At 39.9% G+C, this 15,220-nt stretch overlaps 1 protein-coding gene across 1 annotated transcript; it reads right to left on the reverse strand.

The window, feature by feature from the left end:
- Window positions 1-2,637: 2,637 nt before the first annotated feature.
- Window positions 2,638-9,867, reverse strand: LOC121661921 (cytochrome P450 7A1). The gene is made up of 8 exons (XM_042022578.1): window positions 9,764-9,867; window positions 9,555-9,652; window positions 9,275-9,419; window positions 7,760-8,000; window positions 6,797-7,410; window positions 5,353-5,483; window positions 4,255-4,430; window positions 2,638-3,629 (listed from the first exon to the last, which is right to left on the reverse strand). The coding sequence occupies exons 3-8, from the start codon at window positions 9,352-9,354 to the stop codon at window positions 3,330-3,332; spliced, it is 1,542 nt and encodes a 513-aa protein (XP_041878512.1). The 5' UTR covers window positions 9,355-9,419; window positions 9,555-9,652; window positions 9,764-9,867; the 3' UTR covers window positions 2,638-3,329.
- Between the last annotated feature and the right edge of the window lie 5,353 nt (window positions 9,868-15,220).

The raw sequence follows: 15,220 nt of genomic DNA on the forward strand, positions 1-15,220 counted from the left end.
AAAGAGGAAATGCTTAGAAGCTGAAACTCTGCTGTAAAACTATGGTGGTGATGGACTATGATATATCAGAGTACCCGCTGTAATTTCATGAAGGCATGGGGGGTGGAGCGTTCAAACTGTACTTGTGAGCAAAAGCACCTGTGCTGAAATAAGCAAATGCTGAAGCAGCTGTCATTTGATGAGAAGTTTGAACAGGGAGAGATGGAAGCGATGAGGACCCTTTTGCTTCAAATTGGAAGGAGAAAGACCTCTGTTCCTAGAGATGCTCCCAGAGACAGTCCTAGAGATGAAGATGATGAGGACCCTTTTTCTCCCAGGGAAGGGGGAGGGCCTCTATTCTTAGAGGTGAAGATGCTCTAAGAGATGGGTGAAGACAACCTTTGTTTATGAACAGCTCAACCTTAAAATGGTACCCCAGTAGCTCAAGACTGGACCCTTGAAAGCAGTTGTGGGAAAAGCTGTAAGTCAGGGGAAGGGACTCTCACGTGTGAGCAGAGAACCAACCCAGGCGGCTGTCTTGTGATACTGAAGCCATGTGTAGAGGTTTGGTCCAAAATACTCATTACTATTTACCTTCTGTGAGATAAGAATTAGGAGAAAAACAAAGCAGGCACCAAACTTGAAAGAATATAAAGAAGTTTATTAACAGACCTAAAAGAGGGGAAGAAAAATAAAATCATACCACACCTTCAGACTCTTCTCCTCCCCCCACCTTTCTCCCTTCTCCCAGTGACAATGTAAAAAGACAACCCTTGAGATGTTCAGTCTGTTTACCACTTCCATAATAACCTTGTTCAGTCCATTTAGAAAGAGGAGTCTCTCTTGCCCATGCTATGAAAACATTATCACAATGAGACAGCCGCCTGGGTTGGTTCTCTGCTCACATGTGAGAGTCCCTTCCCCCAACTTGCAGCTTTTCCCACAACTGCTTTCAAGGGTCCACTCTTGAATTACCAGGGTAAAATTTTAAGGTTGAGCCGTTCAGAAACAAAAGTTTTCTTCACCCATCTCTGGGAGCATTTCATCTCTAAGAATAGAGGCCCTTCTCCTTCCCTGGGAGCAAAGGGTCCTCCTCATCTTCATCTCTAGGACTATCTCTGGGAGCATCTCTAGGAACTGAGGTCTTTCTCCTTTTCCATTTGGAGCAAAAGTCCTCATCGCTTCCATCTCTCCCTGTTTAAACTTCTCATGAAATTACAGCAGCTTCAGCATCTGCCTATCTCAGCGCAGGTGCTTTCGCTCACAAGTTGAACGCTCCACCCCTCCCATGCCTTCATGAAATTACAACGGGATATTCTGATATATCACAGCTTTACAACAGAATTTCAGCCTTAAGCATCTCCTCTTTCTCTTCCCTCAGGTTTTCAGCTCTTCACAGCACTATAAGGGTTAATCTCACCTAGGCCTTGCAGATGGAATGTGGCTTATCTCTGTTGGTCACATTGGTGCAGCTTTAGCTGAATCTTGGCCACATGGGAGAGGGGGAGCCAGGCTGGTCTGTCTGCACATAGCAGGGCTGCGGGGGGGTGGGGTGGGGTTCTGTGGGTGGAACAGGGCCCATCAGCTCCAGGATGGCCATGGCCTGGCCTGGCCTGGCCCGAGCAGGGCCTGGGCTGGGCCCGCTGGCCCCTGCATGGGGCCTGCAGCCACCTGTCCCAGCACTGGAACAGAGAGAGCTGTGGGGGGGGGTTTGTCTATTCTTAAGTGTGGACCACAGAGGAGGTCAAAATTTTAAATGGCCTAAAAAATTGTCCATATTCATACTGGCCAGCTGATAGGTTCTGTTAGGTCACAGAGGAATCTGTAAGCACCCCTTTGCAAGAGGGTCACTTCCGAGACTATGCTTTGCTAACCCATTAATTTCTTGTGGAGATGGTCTCCATAGCATGAGCAAGAGACTCCTCTCCCTAAATGAACTAAGCAAGGTTATTATGGAAGTGGTAAACTGACTGGACATCTCAAGGGTTGTCTTTTTGCAGTGGGAGAAGGGGGAAAGGTGGGGGGAGGAGAAGAGTTCTGAAGGTGTGGTATGATTTCTTTTTCCTTTCCTTTTAGGTCTGTTAATAAACTTCTTTATATTCTTTTAAGTTTTGTGCCTGCTTTGCTTTCTCCTAATTCTTATCTCACAGAAAGTAAATAAGTAATAAGTATTTTGGGCCAAACCACTACAGGTCCTTAGAAAAGAACAGGATAAAAAAATGTTTTAAGTCCATTTGTTCTTTTCAGCATCAGATGGTAAGAAAGCTCTCTCTTTCAGCCTGAAGATGTTTCATTAAAAAATGGACTTTGTGACATACATACATACATCTGTCATTTGCAGCAGAAAAGGACAGGGATGTTAAAGAGAAGCAAATTATATTAACCCTGAAACAATTGTTCTCATGCACATGCCACAGAATTCTACCCATGGTAACTTTAGTGGAATTAGACTAGGAAGACCTAAGGAGGCTTACTGAAATACGGAGTTAAGGCAATGAGGCTAAAACCACCCTTGAATATGGTGAATATGTGGTAGATATTTATTTATATCCAAATTGGTGTTTGAGCTGGCTAGTTTAAAACTGGTTTAGGTGGCTTTGGATGAGTGCATAAACCTTTGACAATGTTAAGACATTAAAACAACAGTCTAGAGATGCATTTGGTTCAGCCAATATAATTTATTTTAACACAGTTAGCACTCTCTGAAAATAAGTATCTTACAATGAATATAATACAAGTTTTGCAGTTTCACTTGAACGTGAACATTTTTGTAATTTTTTTTTCAAGTCTTCTAGTTTTTCATAAAACCGTAAAGGTATTTCCCCAGAAAACTCTCCCCTCCTCACTGCAGATCTGCCTTTATACAACAAAAACTTTATTTCACCTGTGGGGATAACCACCACCATTCCTCCCCCCCTCCAAACATTTCAATTGTAGAAAAGAATACGTTTTAACTGTAGTACAATTTTGAAATTAAGATGAATTAGCTGATGAAATTCTAACTGTGGGAAAGTATTTGCTGACAGAAAAAGCCCCGCTATTGTACACACACAATTGAAAATCTTAACTTGCATTTCAAAATGGTTGGTAAAAAAGGAGATATTTGCATCAAAACAGCACATTAAACCCACTGCATGCTGGTACCACACTGGTACCAGCACATTTTTCATTAAAATGGTGAATTAGCATCTTCATATAGATTTTCCCCAAGACTTGAAGTATTTCATTTGCATATATACATAAAATGTATATAAAGTGTATGTCATACAGTGTATTTAGTACTGTTAGTATATACAGTGTATTTATGTACTACTAGTACATAGTGTATATGCATAATAAAAAATACATATTCATAAGCATTTCAGCCTGTACCTGAAATAAACGTCATTGGATGGCTGCAAAACACCCAGTCCTGCACGGGATTGATCTAGAGAGGGACATTTCACATTACTGTCCACCAGCTCTATCTCGAAACACGAAAACATCAGAGCCAAAAATTGTTTAATCTCATGGACAGCAAATAACCTGCCTGGGCACTTTGCCATGCCTGTCCCAAAAGGCATGTAGTAATACTTCAGCTTCCGACCATTCCGGTAGAAATCAGTCTTCTCCTCCCCATTCTCATTCAGAAAGCGATCATATTTGAACGTCTGCAATTGAACACACAAAAGAGTTCCTTGATATTTGAATACCTCCAAAAACCAGATAAAGCTGCTAAGACACAAAATGCAGGCTAGGAAAGAGATGCCTCTAGAAATAAGCATCGTACAGTAGCACCAGGCCCCATGGTGCTGTTTTAGAAAGAGTGGCCTCTGAGAAGTTCTGTTATGTGGTACAGGATCCCAGGTTCTTTGCTGATAACTCTCCTTTTTTGTCCTGACCTCTAAAAATAAGCATTGTAACCTGCATCCTTGTTCATGCAGCAGAAGAAGTATTGGAAGTATTCTAATTCCATGCCTTTGGGAAACTATTATCCTTGTCCTTCTTCAAAGACCTCCATAATGGTGATCTTCCCTCAGTGAGGAAGGCAGTAAGTAGAAGGCTGTCTGGGGCTGGTAGCACACCTTTTGGTCACACTAAAACATGTTTTGCAGAGAGTGTTTGCACTGACTTTATTCTTTTTCTTGCCTATCATTACATCTTCACATGTAAGAACAGACTGTCTGGGGTACAACAGAAAACCAGCCATGGGGCACCACTACAAATGCTTTATCTAAAGGCCTGTTAACTTCTGCCACAGCGCTGAGTTTAATGCAGATTGAAAAAAATACTTACCAAGGGATCAGCAAAGATTTCTGGATCAAAATGCAGCAGCTGAGGATAAAGAGCTACAATATCATCTTTGCGAATGTTGTAGAAGTCGTTCTCTAAGTGCAAAGTGAAATCCTCCTTGGCCACTCGGAAAGTCATGGATGCACTCGAGAGCCTCATCGCCTCCTTGATGATGCTGTCTGTTGGGAGAGAACAAGGAATGATTGCCATGGAAACAGTGTATTCACATCCTGGGGGCAGGTCATAGATATTGATCTATTTCAGAGCCATTATCAAACCCTGAATTTATTAGAAGAAAAATTTTAATATTAACTTTCTAAATGCCTAAGCAAGTATCTTCCTCATTTCTTTTTAGCATTTCTATCCCTTCTATAGATACCACTGAGAACCTGATCTTCTTTCCCCTAGAAAAATGCTTATAGTTGATGAAACCAAATGTTCAAAAGTTAAACACAATGTCACTCTGAGATAAAGACCAAACCAGTGAAAACTGAAAGATAACAAGAAAAAGAGGCAGTTCAGTAAGCAGAATTTTCTGAAGCTGTAAGAGTTTCTTTATAGAAACCCATATTCAGGAAAAAAATAATGTGGGGGTTTTTCTGTTTCAATATAAGCTGACTTTTTTTTTAAGTAACAGTAGTTAAAAGGCAACATTATCAAAACTCTCTGTAACTTCTGAAAAATGTGCTTATAATTTGAAAAAATATTAAGAGAAAATAGAAATAATGGTATTAGAAAATATTGCTTCACATGATAAGAATTGGGATTTAAGTTTTGGCAACACATTTTCATTTGATTTAAAAATATAACCAAACAAAATATTGTTCAGAATTATCCATGGGTCTATGTTATGTAGCTGTATAGGATTATTGAGACATGCCATTACCCATGAAGAAGTGCTTTTCATGTAAATTTTGATACTCTCAGTACCACCTGGGACATTGGGAAGCCTGGTTGTGTTGGCTATTGCTAAGGAACATATAGTTTCCTCTTCTACTGTTTCTTTGCTAATTCCATAGGAATTCCATAGCAAGTATTTACATGGTAATAAGTAGAAGACCATGGAAATTGTAGTGTGATTCCTGCATAAAAGAAGCATACCCAGTATTGGCATATTATCCAGCTGTTTTCGGTTCAAGGAAATATGTTTGCCATCTAAGCTGATACTCTCTTCAGCACTTTCCAAAACATGTTGCACTTCTTTGGTAGCAGCTCTCATTGCTTCTGGATTCCTAAGATCAAAAGAGCAAAGGTATAACATAATTTTAAATTTAAGAATTCTTTAAGAAGGGGTTTGCTATTAAAGTTCTTCCTGGCTAAAATTTCTATTGTTGGCTGACAAGTACAACCTTCTAAAATGAAAATGTTGTAGCAAAATGCTGCAGTTCCACTTTTTCATGTCTTGGCAAAGGTATTATAACTTCAAAGGGAAAAAAAAGGAAAGGATCCTCAAGTATTTGATTTTGTCTGCAATGACAAGTGGGACAGAACTGATGAGAGTAATTCAGGTAATAAACAGTACTGTCACTAAAAAGCAATGCCAAGAGTAAGAAAAAAATCAGCCAGTTGTAGATTAGGAAATAGCCCCACCACGGGCAGAAAATTTAGGAACAGGATTATAGATCAGTTTTATAACATCATTTATTCTGGCTGATGTGACAATATTCTGTCTAGCTGAAAAGAATCTTCCTAATACTAAGAGCCCACATAGTACCCTCACTGTCTAGGCTTTCTTTCAGACACTGAATATATGAGCTATGGTGAAATATATAGAGACAATAAAAGAGGGTGCAATAGTGTCTTGACAAAGGCACAATCAGGGTATTAAAAGACTCCAAGTCCAGAAAATCTAAAGCAAATTCATTCTTGTAGCAAAAAGTAACAATTAACCTCAAAAAGTAGCATTGGCAAGTAGATATGATAAATAAAAGCATTAGAAATTTAGACACACACTTCAGTGCTAGTTATACTGAGGCAGATAATCCACAAAGGTCCACTCTAAAATGGACATTTGATAGTATTATCTGAGCTGTGCACTTGTCTCAAGAGTAACAAGCTCAACAGGTGCAGTCTACAGCAGAGCTTCAATGGGATCTATCGGCATATAAATTATTTTCTATTAAGTATCTGTGAAAACAACAATGAAGTTAAATCTCATGTTGCCTGCTCTAGTGAGATGGACTAAAAATGTCTAGTTATATTTGTAGCCTTAATATAATCAATGTTTTGACTGCAACTAGCACTTTTAATGTCATAACATATAGATTAACTCCAAAGCTTTCTTGACAAAGTGTAGCATTGCCCTGGAGTGTTGTTTCTTAAAAAAAAAAGCTTCTACAGAATTGCTCTGTGCTACCACTACTTGCTCTCAGATGAGTGAAGGGCTTTTCTGTGGAAGTCCAGAACAACACACCATTTCTGTTGCAAACAGTAAGATTTTTATCACTGGTGAGGTATCAAGCAGTGGAATTGGCCTGTATTAATGAACTGGTTTCTGAAAGATAAACATTTTTCTTGTTAGGGAGCAAGAAGCGTTGGGACTTACTTAAGAAGATAGAACAAGGTCCAAAAAGTGGCAGGAATGGTGTTTGCTTGAGAGGCCCAGAGCACTGCCACATGGGTCTTCGCCTTTTCCATGTCATCGAAGGTTGACAGGGTGTCATTCAGGAACATGCGGAGGGTGACAAGCTCAGAGAGGTTGTCCCTTTTCAGGAGGTTCTTGTGTAGGAGTGCCTCTCCCAACTTCTCACGTGCACTGTGGGCACTCTTGAAGAGGTGGATAGGCAGCCCTGCCACAAGGGCTGGGAAAATCCTATCGAATTCCTTAAAGTTTTCAAGGGCATTTAGGATATGAGCTCTCTCAGTTTCCTGCTTTGATGATAGGTTTTTGTCATTATTTGAATTAAATTCTTTACCAAAAAGTGTTAAAAAGCCAGACTCAAACATCACTTGGCAACAGAATGTGTAAAGTCCTTCTGTCACCCAGGTATTAGACTGGAGCTTAGGTGTTCTTGACTGCAGCATGACATACTGTAGGTTTTCCATCATTGCTTCAATGAGGGCATCTAGGGCATTGCCTTGAAGGGTTCTAATGAAAGTGTGATGAAAATTTTCAGTGGTGTTTCCCTCTGCTGGGTCAATGCTACCATGCCCAAAAGCCTGTCACAAAATAAATTGTATGCATGATAAGTAAGGCCTGTCATTACCTTGATGATAAAATCTAACATAAATGAAAGCCAAAGTATAACTTCATAGCTTACTAGAGGGAGGAGTAATAATGTAACAAAATTATGTACAGTCTTAGAATAATGTATAGTCTTAGAACAATCCAAATCACTGCAAATTTCTTTTCCATTTAGGAAGAGCAAAACAAGACCACAATGTTTTAAAGGAGGAAAAGTGCAGAAATGTGAAACCAATCCTATTTCAAAGGCACAGTTATGTTTACAGGGATTAACTGGGTATGTCAGCAGATACTTTGTTTGTTAGATATTAAAACCAGCAGTACCTTGGCAGAAGTAGCAAAATGGAACTTTTTCCAGTCCAAGTGTTTTCCTTGGCGCATCAATGCATGGTAGGAAAAAGGGTCAGTGAGGAAATGAATGTATTTCCCTGCTACATGGCAAGTGAAGATGTGGCCATGCTTCTTCTGCTTTTCTTTGAGGAATTCAAGGGGGTTGGCACCAAACTGCAAGGCACAGCCCAGGTATGGGAGGAACCCATTTTCAAGTGGTGGCTCACCTTGTCGCCTACAAAACACAAACAAAAGCTGAACTTAAAATTTTGTATAAAGATCTCTTCTCTAGGACTACCAGGTATGTAAAATGCTGATGCTAGGCTTTGTGTAATGTGAAAAAAAAAGAAAAAAAAATCCCAAATAAATAGTTTATTTACAAATATTTTTCTCCCATTTAAGGGCTAAGCTATGTAAGAAAGAACAGCCTTAACTATTAATAGACATAATAAAACACAGTTTGATTATGTCATCTTTCTTTTCCCTGGATCAGAAGTATATTTTTCACCTGTTCAAATGCCAAATTACTGCCATTAGCTAACGTGCAGTTATGAATTTTTCACATTAATAAATAGTCCATCACACTAATATTGCCTGATATATTTTTGGACAATTGTATCCACAATTTCATCTGAATACCAAGGAAAAGAAATTTTTTAGTATGGAAATGTTGTTATTATTTGCATATCCCATTAACAGACCAGATCTTTCTAAAAATATGGGAATTTTGCTATGACCCTCAGTAAGCATAAAAGCTAGTCTTTCAGACAAAATGTCATCAAGCACATGCTTTAAATTAAGCAGATACTTAAAGTGAAGCATATGCTTAAATGATTTTCTTTTTTGAGTAGAAAACAACTTTCCTGTATAAGGACATCATGACTGCTGAAAAAATTTTCATATAATACTTCAGCTTTTCCAGTAAATGAAGTTAATTATTTTCACCTTTTTTTAATTAAACTTTTAAAATAAAACAAGAAAATGACTGCTGAAAATACAAAATTAGAGCAAATTACTTGCTCCTTATGTAAATATGCCAGTAGGATAAATGCTTTTAAGGAATATGTATTTGAAATAGCGTGGTACATAAATATTACCTGTATTAAACAGTGTTACTAGATACAATATAAAAATGTTTGTAAGTAGGTATTAAACTCTAATTACATGTAAGTAGGTATTAGCTGTGATTACAATACAGGTGAAACTCCAGCCCAGAACTTTAGGAAATTAGAACATACATATTCATATTTTAATTACCTCACTTGTGCATAGATTTGTATCTACAGCTGCCTCTAGGCATCACTGCACTATCATTGCAAAATTCATACACAAAAATTCGATTGGAACATAAATCTGTCAAAAGATCAAAGTACAGCATTGTCTATGCTATCCTGCGTATGTCCATCTGACAGTCTTGAGACTACAGTTCTTTTAGTGATGTACACAGGATATTTGACACAAATAAAGGCTAGTAGGCACACTGAGATGCAGTTACAATCGGTTTCTTACCTTCTCCTCCTCCCTAGAAGAAACCAAGACACACAACAAAGTATTACTGCTGTTCCCCAGAGCCAGGATGTTAGGGACATTTCTGGTAATGCCCACAAGCTTCCAAGTGGAAAATGGGTAACTACCAGGACGGCAGGAGAGGTGACTGAGAATGAAACAGAAGACAGGTCACAATTTATAGACAGTGGGTGCACCACTGTCTCTAATGGCACTGAGTCAACCTAGCAAGCTATTGATTAACCATTTCTGAAGAGAGCTTGTTCTCTCTCTATTCTGGCACCTTTCTGCAGACAGCTTTGCTGGACTGATGCAGACAGTTGCAGATCTGGCCTTGAGTTGATGTCACGTAGCAGTAGCAGTTCCAAAGTAACCAAACAGCTGTAATAGTTGATAATTTGAAGGTTAGTCAGGTGTATTTGGATCAATCCTGCAGATTTATCAATTGCAGTTTACAGTTCAAGTTTAGCAATATATGAAATGGCTACTGACCGGTGTCCAGGAGATTCAGACTGTGCTAACTGGTGGGTGCAGTCCGTGCTGCCCTTCAGCTGCCAGCTCGTTGCCCCTCCCTTCTCCTTGTGGACTGTCCTGGCTCTGGTATGCCACTGCAAGAGGGAACGGCAGGGTTCAGCAGTTGGGCAAAGGGATGGCTGCGGAGGTGGACTTACTTCCTCTAACAACATTTCTCTGGAAGAAAGAGAAAAAATGGTCTTTCACAGAATCATAGAATGAATCATAGAAGAAAGAGAAGAAAGTAGATCTAGACAATCACACTGGTTTGGGTTTTTTTCATTTTCCTTGCATCACCTTTTTTTTTCCCACTAACCCTTTTCTCCTTTCTGTTGTTGACTTGTGAGAATTCAAACTTTGGCTTGCTCCTAGACCTGGCATCAAGCCATCAAGGAGGCAGCTCAGGTATAGTGATGTTTCATTAGTCATCCAAGGCCTAATACGTTTCTCAGAGAGAAACTGAAGGGTTTTTCAGACTCACTTTTGTACCAGTTTTTCTTGGTGTTCCTACAACTGTGTGATAAAACAGTAAAGATTTGGACATCTTGTTGTTGCAATTGAACAGTACACTGAAGGCATTAACATGCAAATCTGGCAGGTGGAAATATTGTCCTGACTTCAAACCAGAGCAGGCAGTGAGGCATGGGGTAACTGTGCACATGCCATTACATTTGAGGCAATTTTTAAGTTACTATACTGAAGAAATAAACCCTATTTACAGCATCAAGGTTTGCCCTTAATCTAAAAAATCACTCCTTTCAGCTCCAGTCCTCTATCCCATTTTCATTTAAGCACAGGCGTTTCATTAATTTTCCTATAAAGACTTCTTTTTCATCAGCTGAATTTAGCTTGTTATTGTATAATTGCTTTATAAAAACCTTCCTTTCCCATTTCCTGCTCGTTCACATTATGGAAAATTTCAATTCTGGGTGTTGTCTTTGATTTCATCCTGTCGCTTCTTCATCCTAAATGAGAATAATAATTTTATGATATTGTTGTCTAATTCTTTTTGCATGGACAACACTGAAAAAATAAAGTCAGAAATTAGTGTCAGTTTTGTGTCCAACACACAGGAATAACATTTAACCAGCAACAGTTGCCTGTGTCTTGTCACCATATCTTGTGTTGCCCTAGCTACAGCTGCCAGTCACACTTGCCTTTTCCCTCTGTGCTTTGGGTTGCTGTGCTGCAACGTGAAGATAACATCGTTTATAAATGGCATCCTGCTGCCAGCACACAGCGGCAGTAACCTCTCTAAAGCTGCCCACCTTCTTTCCCTTTCTGCTTTGTACATACATAATAGTACTAAAAGTATAACCAGGTGTAGGCAGAGCACAGTAGCTGCTTGGCAACTTACCTTAAATAATTGCTTTTTCTCTCGGGAAAGTCTTAATTAAGCCAATCTACAGTCCCAAAGCCAGCCTGTACTATAACAGGCTGCAGCCTGTGATTTATGTCCTTGTGATAAACACAAACAGGAGTCACTGATACTCCACCAAATTTAGCAGATGATGAGTGAGAATCTCCTTCCATTTATATTAGTGGGCATTAGGCTTTCCTGATTTTTCAGCAGCACCAGCAGAGTGCCCTGATGTTCTGGGTGTGGTATTTCGGTGTTCTTCAGACAAACACAGCATTTCCCACAGCCAAAATTCAGGCAGTTGCCACCAGTCTTTACAGCAGGGACTGAAAGCACCATGTGGTCCCACTGATTGACAGATAAAGCACATTTTCTGCAGCACATTGTGTGTTGTGACACAATGTGTGAGTTTGGCTCTCTTGACTCAGCCCAAGAAGGTGACCTACAAGAGTTTTGGGTGCAGTCAGAAAAAACATACTGACTTGACTTCGTGAAGCAAACTCCTTGTGTAAATGGTAAGAAGAGTATTAATGCAAAAAACCGACACAGCTTGGGCTTAAGACTCAACTCAGGCCAGTGACACCATCAGAAATAAAGCATATGTTTGAATGTACAAGCCTTTGTCACTGCAGGTTTGAGCATGGGTGCTCATCAAGAACTCAGCAATGCAACGAATAGTAGTTAGGAAATGCAAAACCTTTTAACAACTGTAATATGATCTTTTGGTTAAGCTCTAATGAACACTGAGCTAGAACCAGTTCAGAAAGAGCAGCTCAGGAGCACGTGGATGCAGGCAAGAGAGCGCGCTGACACTTCACCCAGTACGGTGCATTTAGCAGCCGCTTCCCGCCCAGCCTGGCTGCCCACGCCAGCCGCAAGGGCAGCCGTGTCCTCATGAGGTCTGCTCGTGTCTTCAGGGCCAGGAATTGTGTCGAGACTGATGCACAGTTACATTGCATCACTGTCCCCCAAAGGGCACCAAGACACTTTTCACCCAGATGCACCCACTGGCTGTGGGCAGAGGCTGCCAGGAGTACTCTTACCTATCATCTCTGCTCCAGCCGGTGAAGTAAGTTGGGTTGTGGCCTCCATGGAGCCAGTACTCTTCCCATAAAACAAACAGGCCCAGCTAACTTCTGTGGTGATTCCTGAAGCCTAAAAGAAGCCTTAAGGCTGGCTTCCTCCTGCTGCTCCAAAACTCACTATCTAAACCCAAGCTTCTTCTCATATGCTGTAGCTGTATGGCTTTTATTAGTCACAACCCACACGTGGTATTTAAATGGTATTTAAATAGAAAATAACAGATAGACCAAGCTGAGTGGAATAATTTTTTTTTCCAGGGTTACTGATGGCTTCATAACTTGGGAGCACTGATGCACAGAAGGGTGTGATGGACTTAGGAGAGGCAGCTGATTACATTTGGCAGTAAATAGCAGATTTCCACACAGCTAACTATAAAACTTGTTTATTCACTGGAAGTAAATAAGAGGTACATACTACAAAGAAAGGATTGACTTTTTTTTCTCATGCATGTGTTGTGAGAACTTGGTCATTTTCTTTTATCAACAGATGAAAAACCCTGAAACCACACAAACCAAGCATTTTGCTCAGCAGTGGGAAGGCAGCCCTGCAGTTCACAGAACAGGAGCAGGCTGACATGCTACAGTCAGAAGATGCAATTGCAGCTATGAAACACTTCTGCCGCTGTGAAACTTGTAAAGGAGATCTCAGAAAGGTGGAGCAATATGAAAGGAAAGATTAAACAAGAAGTTGCCAGTAGCTCAGAACCTCTGCAGCCAGAGAACAGCTAATAAATAATTACATGTCACCACCTACTGGTAAACCTCCTTGTGTGGCACTTGTGTGTTGTGTTCTACAGCAGCCACTCAGCTCTGTGAGTGCAGATTTGTTTCTTGTTTCTAGGCAACAAAACCACTATTTCTTCCATGTGTCTATGTCTTTTTCTTTGTATATCTTCTATGAAGATATGGAGATATGCTGGGTAAGATCACTGAGGTTTTTTAGGGCCAAGCTGAAAACCTGGCTTTTCTGGCATCACTGAAAATATTCAACAGAACAAGAATTAATGCTTTTCTCCTGACCAGCCACAAGAAACATCTATTTTTAGAGAGGAATGGTGGCTGTCATCACACAGGATCCTGTACTGTGGGGACAGTCCAGAAATTGAAGGTCCTTGTGCAGCAGCAGTGTTGACTTGGCACAGCCATCATATGTCTGCAAGCAGAAAGGCATCAGCAATGCTCCAGGCACAGGGAGGAGAACACTGGCTGCCGTGTCCCCTCACAACAACAGACCTGACACCCCATGGCACAACATTGCCCGGCCTGCCTTCATAAACCAGCTGCTGTTACCAAGTGATCATGCCATAAATGTAGTATCTTCCCCAGAGAGACTGTAATTCCAGAAATAATTCCAACAGATCCCTAGCTGGATTCACCTTTTCCCTAGTTTTCCTGGGTCAGGTGGAAAGTCTTGTAAACTTAAATTATAATAGAGAACCTAAAAGAATATGAGTGAAATTATATTAAAAATGCTGTAAAGAATAATGTCATAGTTTAATTATTTAATGATCTACACAATCTAAAATAAATTCATGCTACTACAGTATGACTCCACAGCTCTATTTTAACAACTGTCATAGCTGTTAAAAGGGCAGATTTTGCCTACATTATAGTCTGCTTTCTGCAGAATTTGTGAGTTATCTGATTCCAGGAAAACAGTGTGCTCATACTTCCTTAAAAAAAAACTTTTAAAAGATCATCATCGTCGTCCTCATCATCGTCATCATCATAATTTTTTTTCTGTAGATTGTATGTAGATTGTAGAGCTACAACTCTTTCGTAATATGATATCATTGTGATATATTTGACCCCGTAATTTTTTTCATGGTGAAGCACTCTGCATAGACAATGCCTTGTATTTACATTAGGATAATCAACATTGACGGCCTATAAAATTGGACAGGCTTGGGAACTGGCTTTATTTGCATCCTGTTTCAGGACAATTGCCCCAGAGCATTTAAATAATAGTAGGGACAGATATTTCCTCTAATGACCAAGTTAATATTTCCATATTTATCTCAGAGTATCCTCTGAATGTGCTTATGTATCAGATAATGAGCTTGATTTACTTGCACTATATCAGTTCATTTTCTCTCTGGGATTTTCTTTGTTCTTTAGGAATGTCAACTGAAAGTTTGGTAACCTTTATATCAGACCTGGGATTTACAATGCCACTATCCTCCCTTTAATATCGAGCATTAGAAACTAAATCTCAGTCAGAAATACCATCCTTTACTTGAATGAAAATATTTTAGCAATATGTTGTATTCCATCATGACCAGTTTCCTTAAAACTGTAGAAAAGGGAACTATTAAACCTATGATTAAAGTAACAATTGAGAGTATTACAATCTATGAAAGTTACTTTTTTCTAAGTATTGCAGAAGAGAAACGGTAAAGAGAGGAATTAGGAAAGTGGGGACAAAGAGAACTGGTATGGGAACCCAAGCAGGAAAAGGAAATGGCTGTAAAATAAACCATGAGGAGTTACTACCACTCACCCAGTGCAGCAAACTGCATCTTCTTGAAGTAATTTTTTCTTTTTTTAAACTCTGCAGTTGAGTTGCATCGTATTATTTCATAACAAAACAGAAGCTTCTGTATTATCCTGTTACACCTAAACACACAACTGCAGGCACTAAAAACACTTAACAGGGAGAAATCGAATCTCATATGTGATTTAAAAAATGATGCAGTGAGCTGCTACCAAATAATTATTTGAAGAAAGGTAGTTAGGAAACAAGCCAGGAGAAGATTGCTGCAATCCAGCTGTGTGGGTGAACACGAGAAGCTGTTCTTGGCTGCTCCAGCAGATGGAGCAGGGAATGTAATGGCACCTTCGGCCTCACTTTGCTTTCCCTTGCTTTTCTTCCACTGATCTCTTCCTTCCTTCCTTCCTTCCTTCCTTCCTTCCTTCCTTCCTTCCTTCCTTCCTTCCTTCCTTCCTTCCTTCCTTCCTTCCTTCCTTCCTTCCGAATTCCTTCCTTCCTTCCTT

The sequence above is a fragment of the Corvus kubaryi genome, unplaced genomic scaffold (assembly GCF_017639235.1).
Source record: "Corvus kubaryi isolate FWS band 111438036 unplaced genomic scaffold, C.kubaryi_AGA036_p1.0 37216, whole genome shotgun sequence".
NCBI lineage: Eukaryota > Metazoa > Chordata > Aves > Passeriformes > Corvidae > Corvus > Corvus kubaryi.

What these genes read in the sequence shown, in the direction of transcription:
- LOC121661921 (XM_042022578.1), bottom strand. Translation starts at nt 9,354, where the DNA reads ATGTCCCTAACATCCTGGCTCTGGGGAACAGCAGTAATACTTTGTTGT. An exon ending in CTTCTAGGGAGGAGGAGAAG is followed by an intron (nt 8,001 to 9,274) that starts GTAAGAAACCGA and finishes TGTGTTTTGTAG; the next exon opens with GCGACAAGGTGAGCCACCAC. An exon ending in ACCTTGTTCTATCTTCTTAA is followed by an intron (nt 5,484 to 6,796) that starts GTAAGTCCCAAC and finishes TTTTGATCTTAG; the next exon opens with GAATCCAGAAGCAATGAGAG.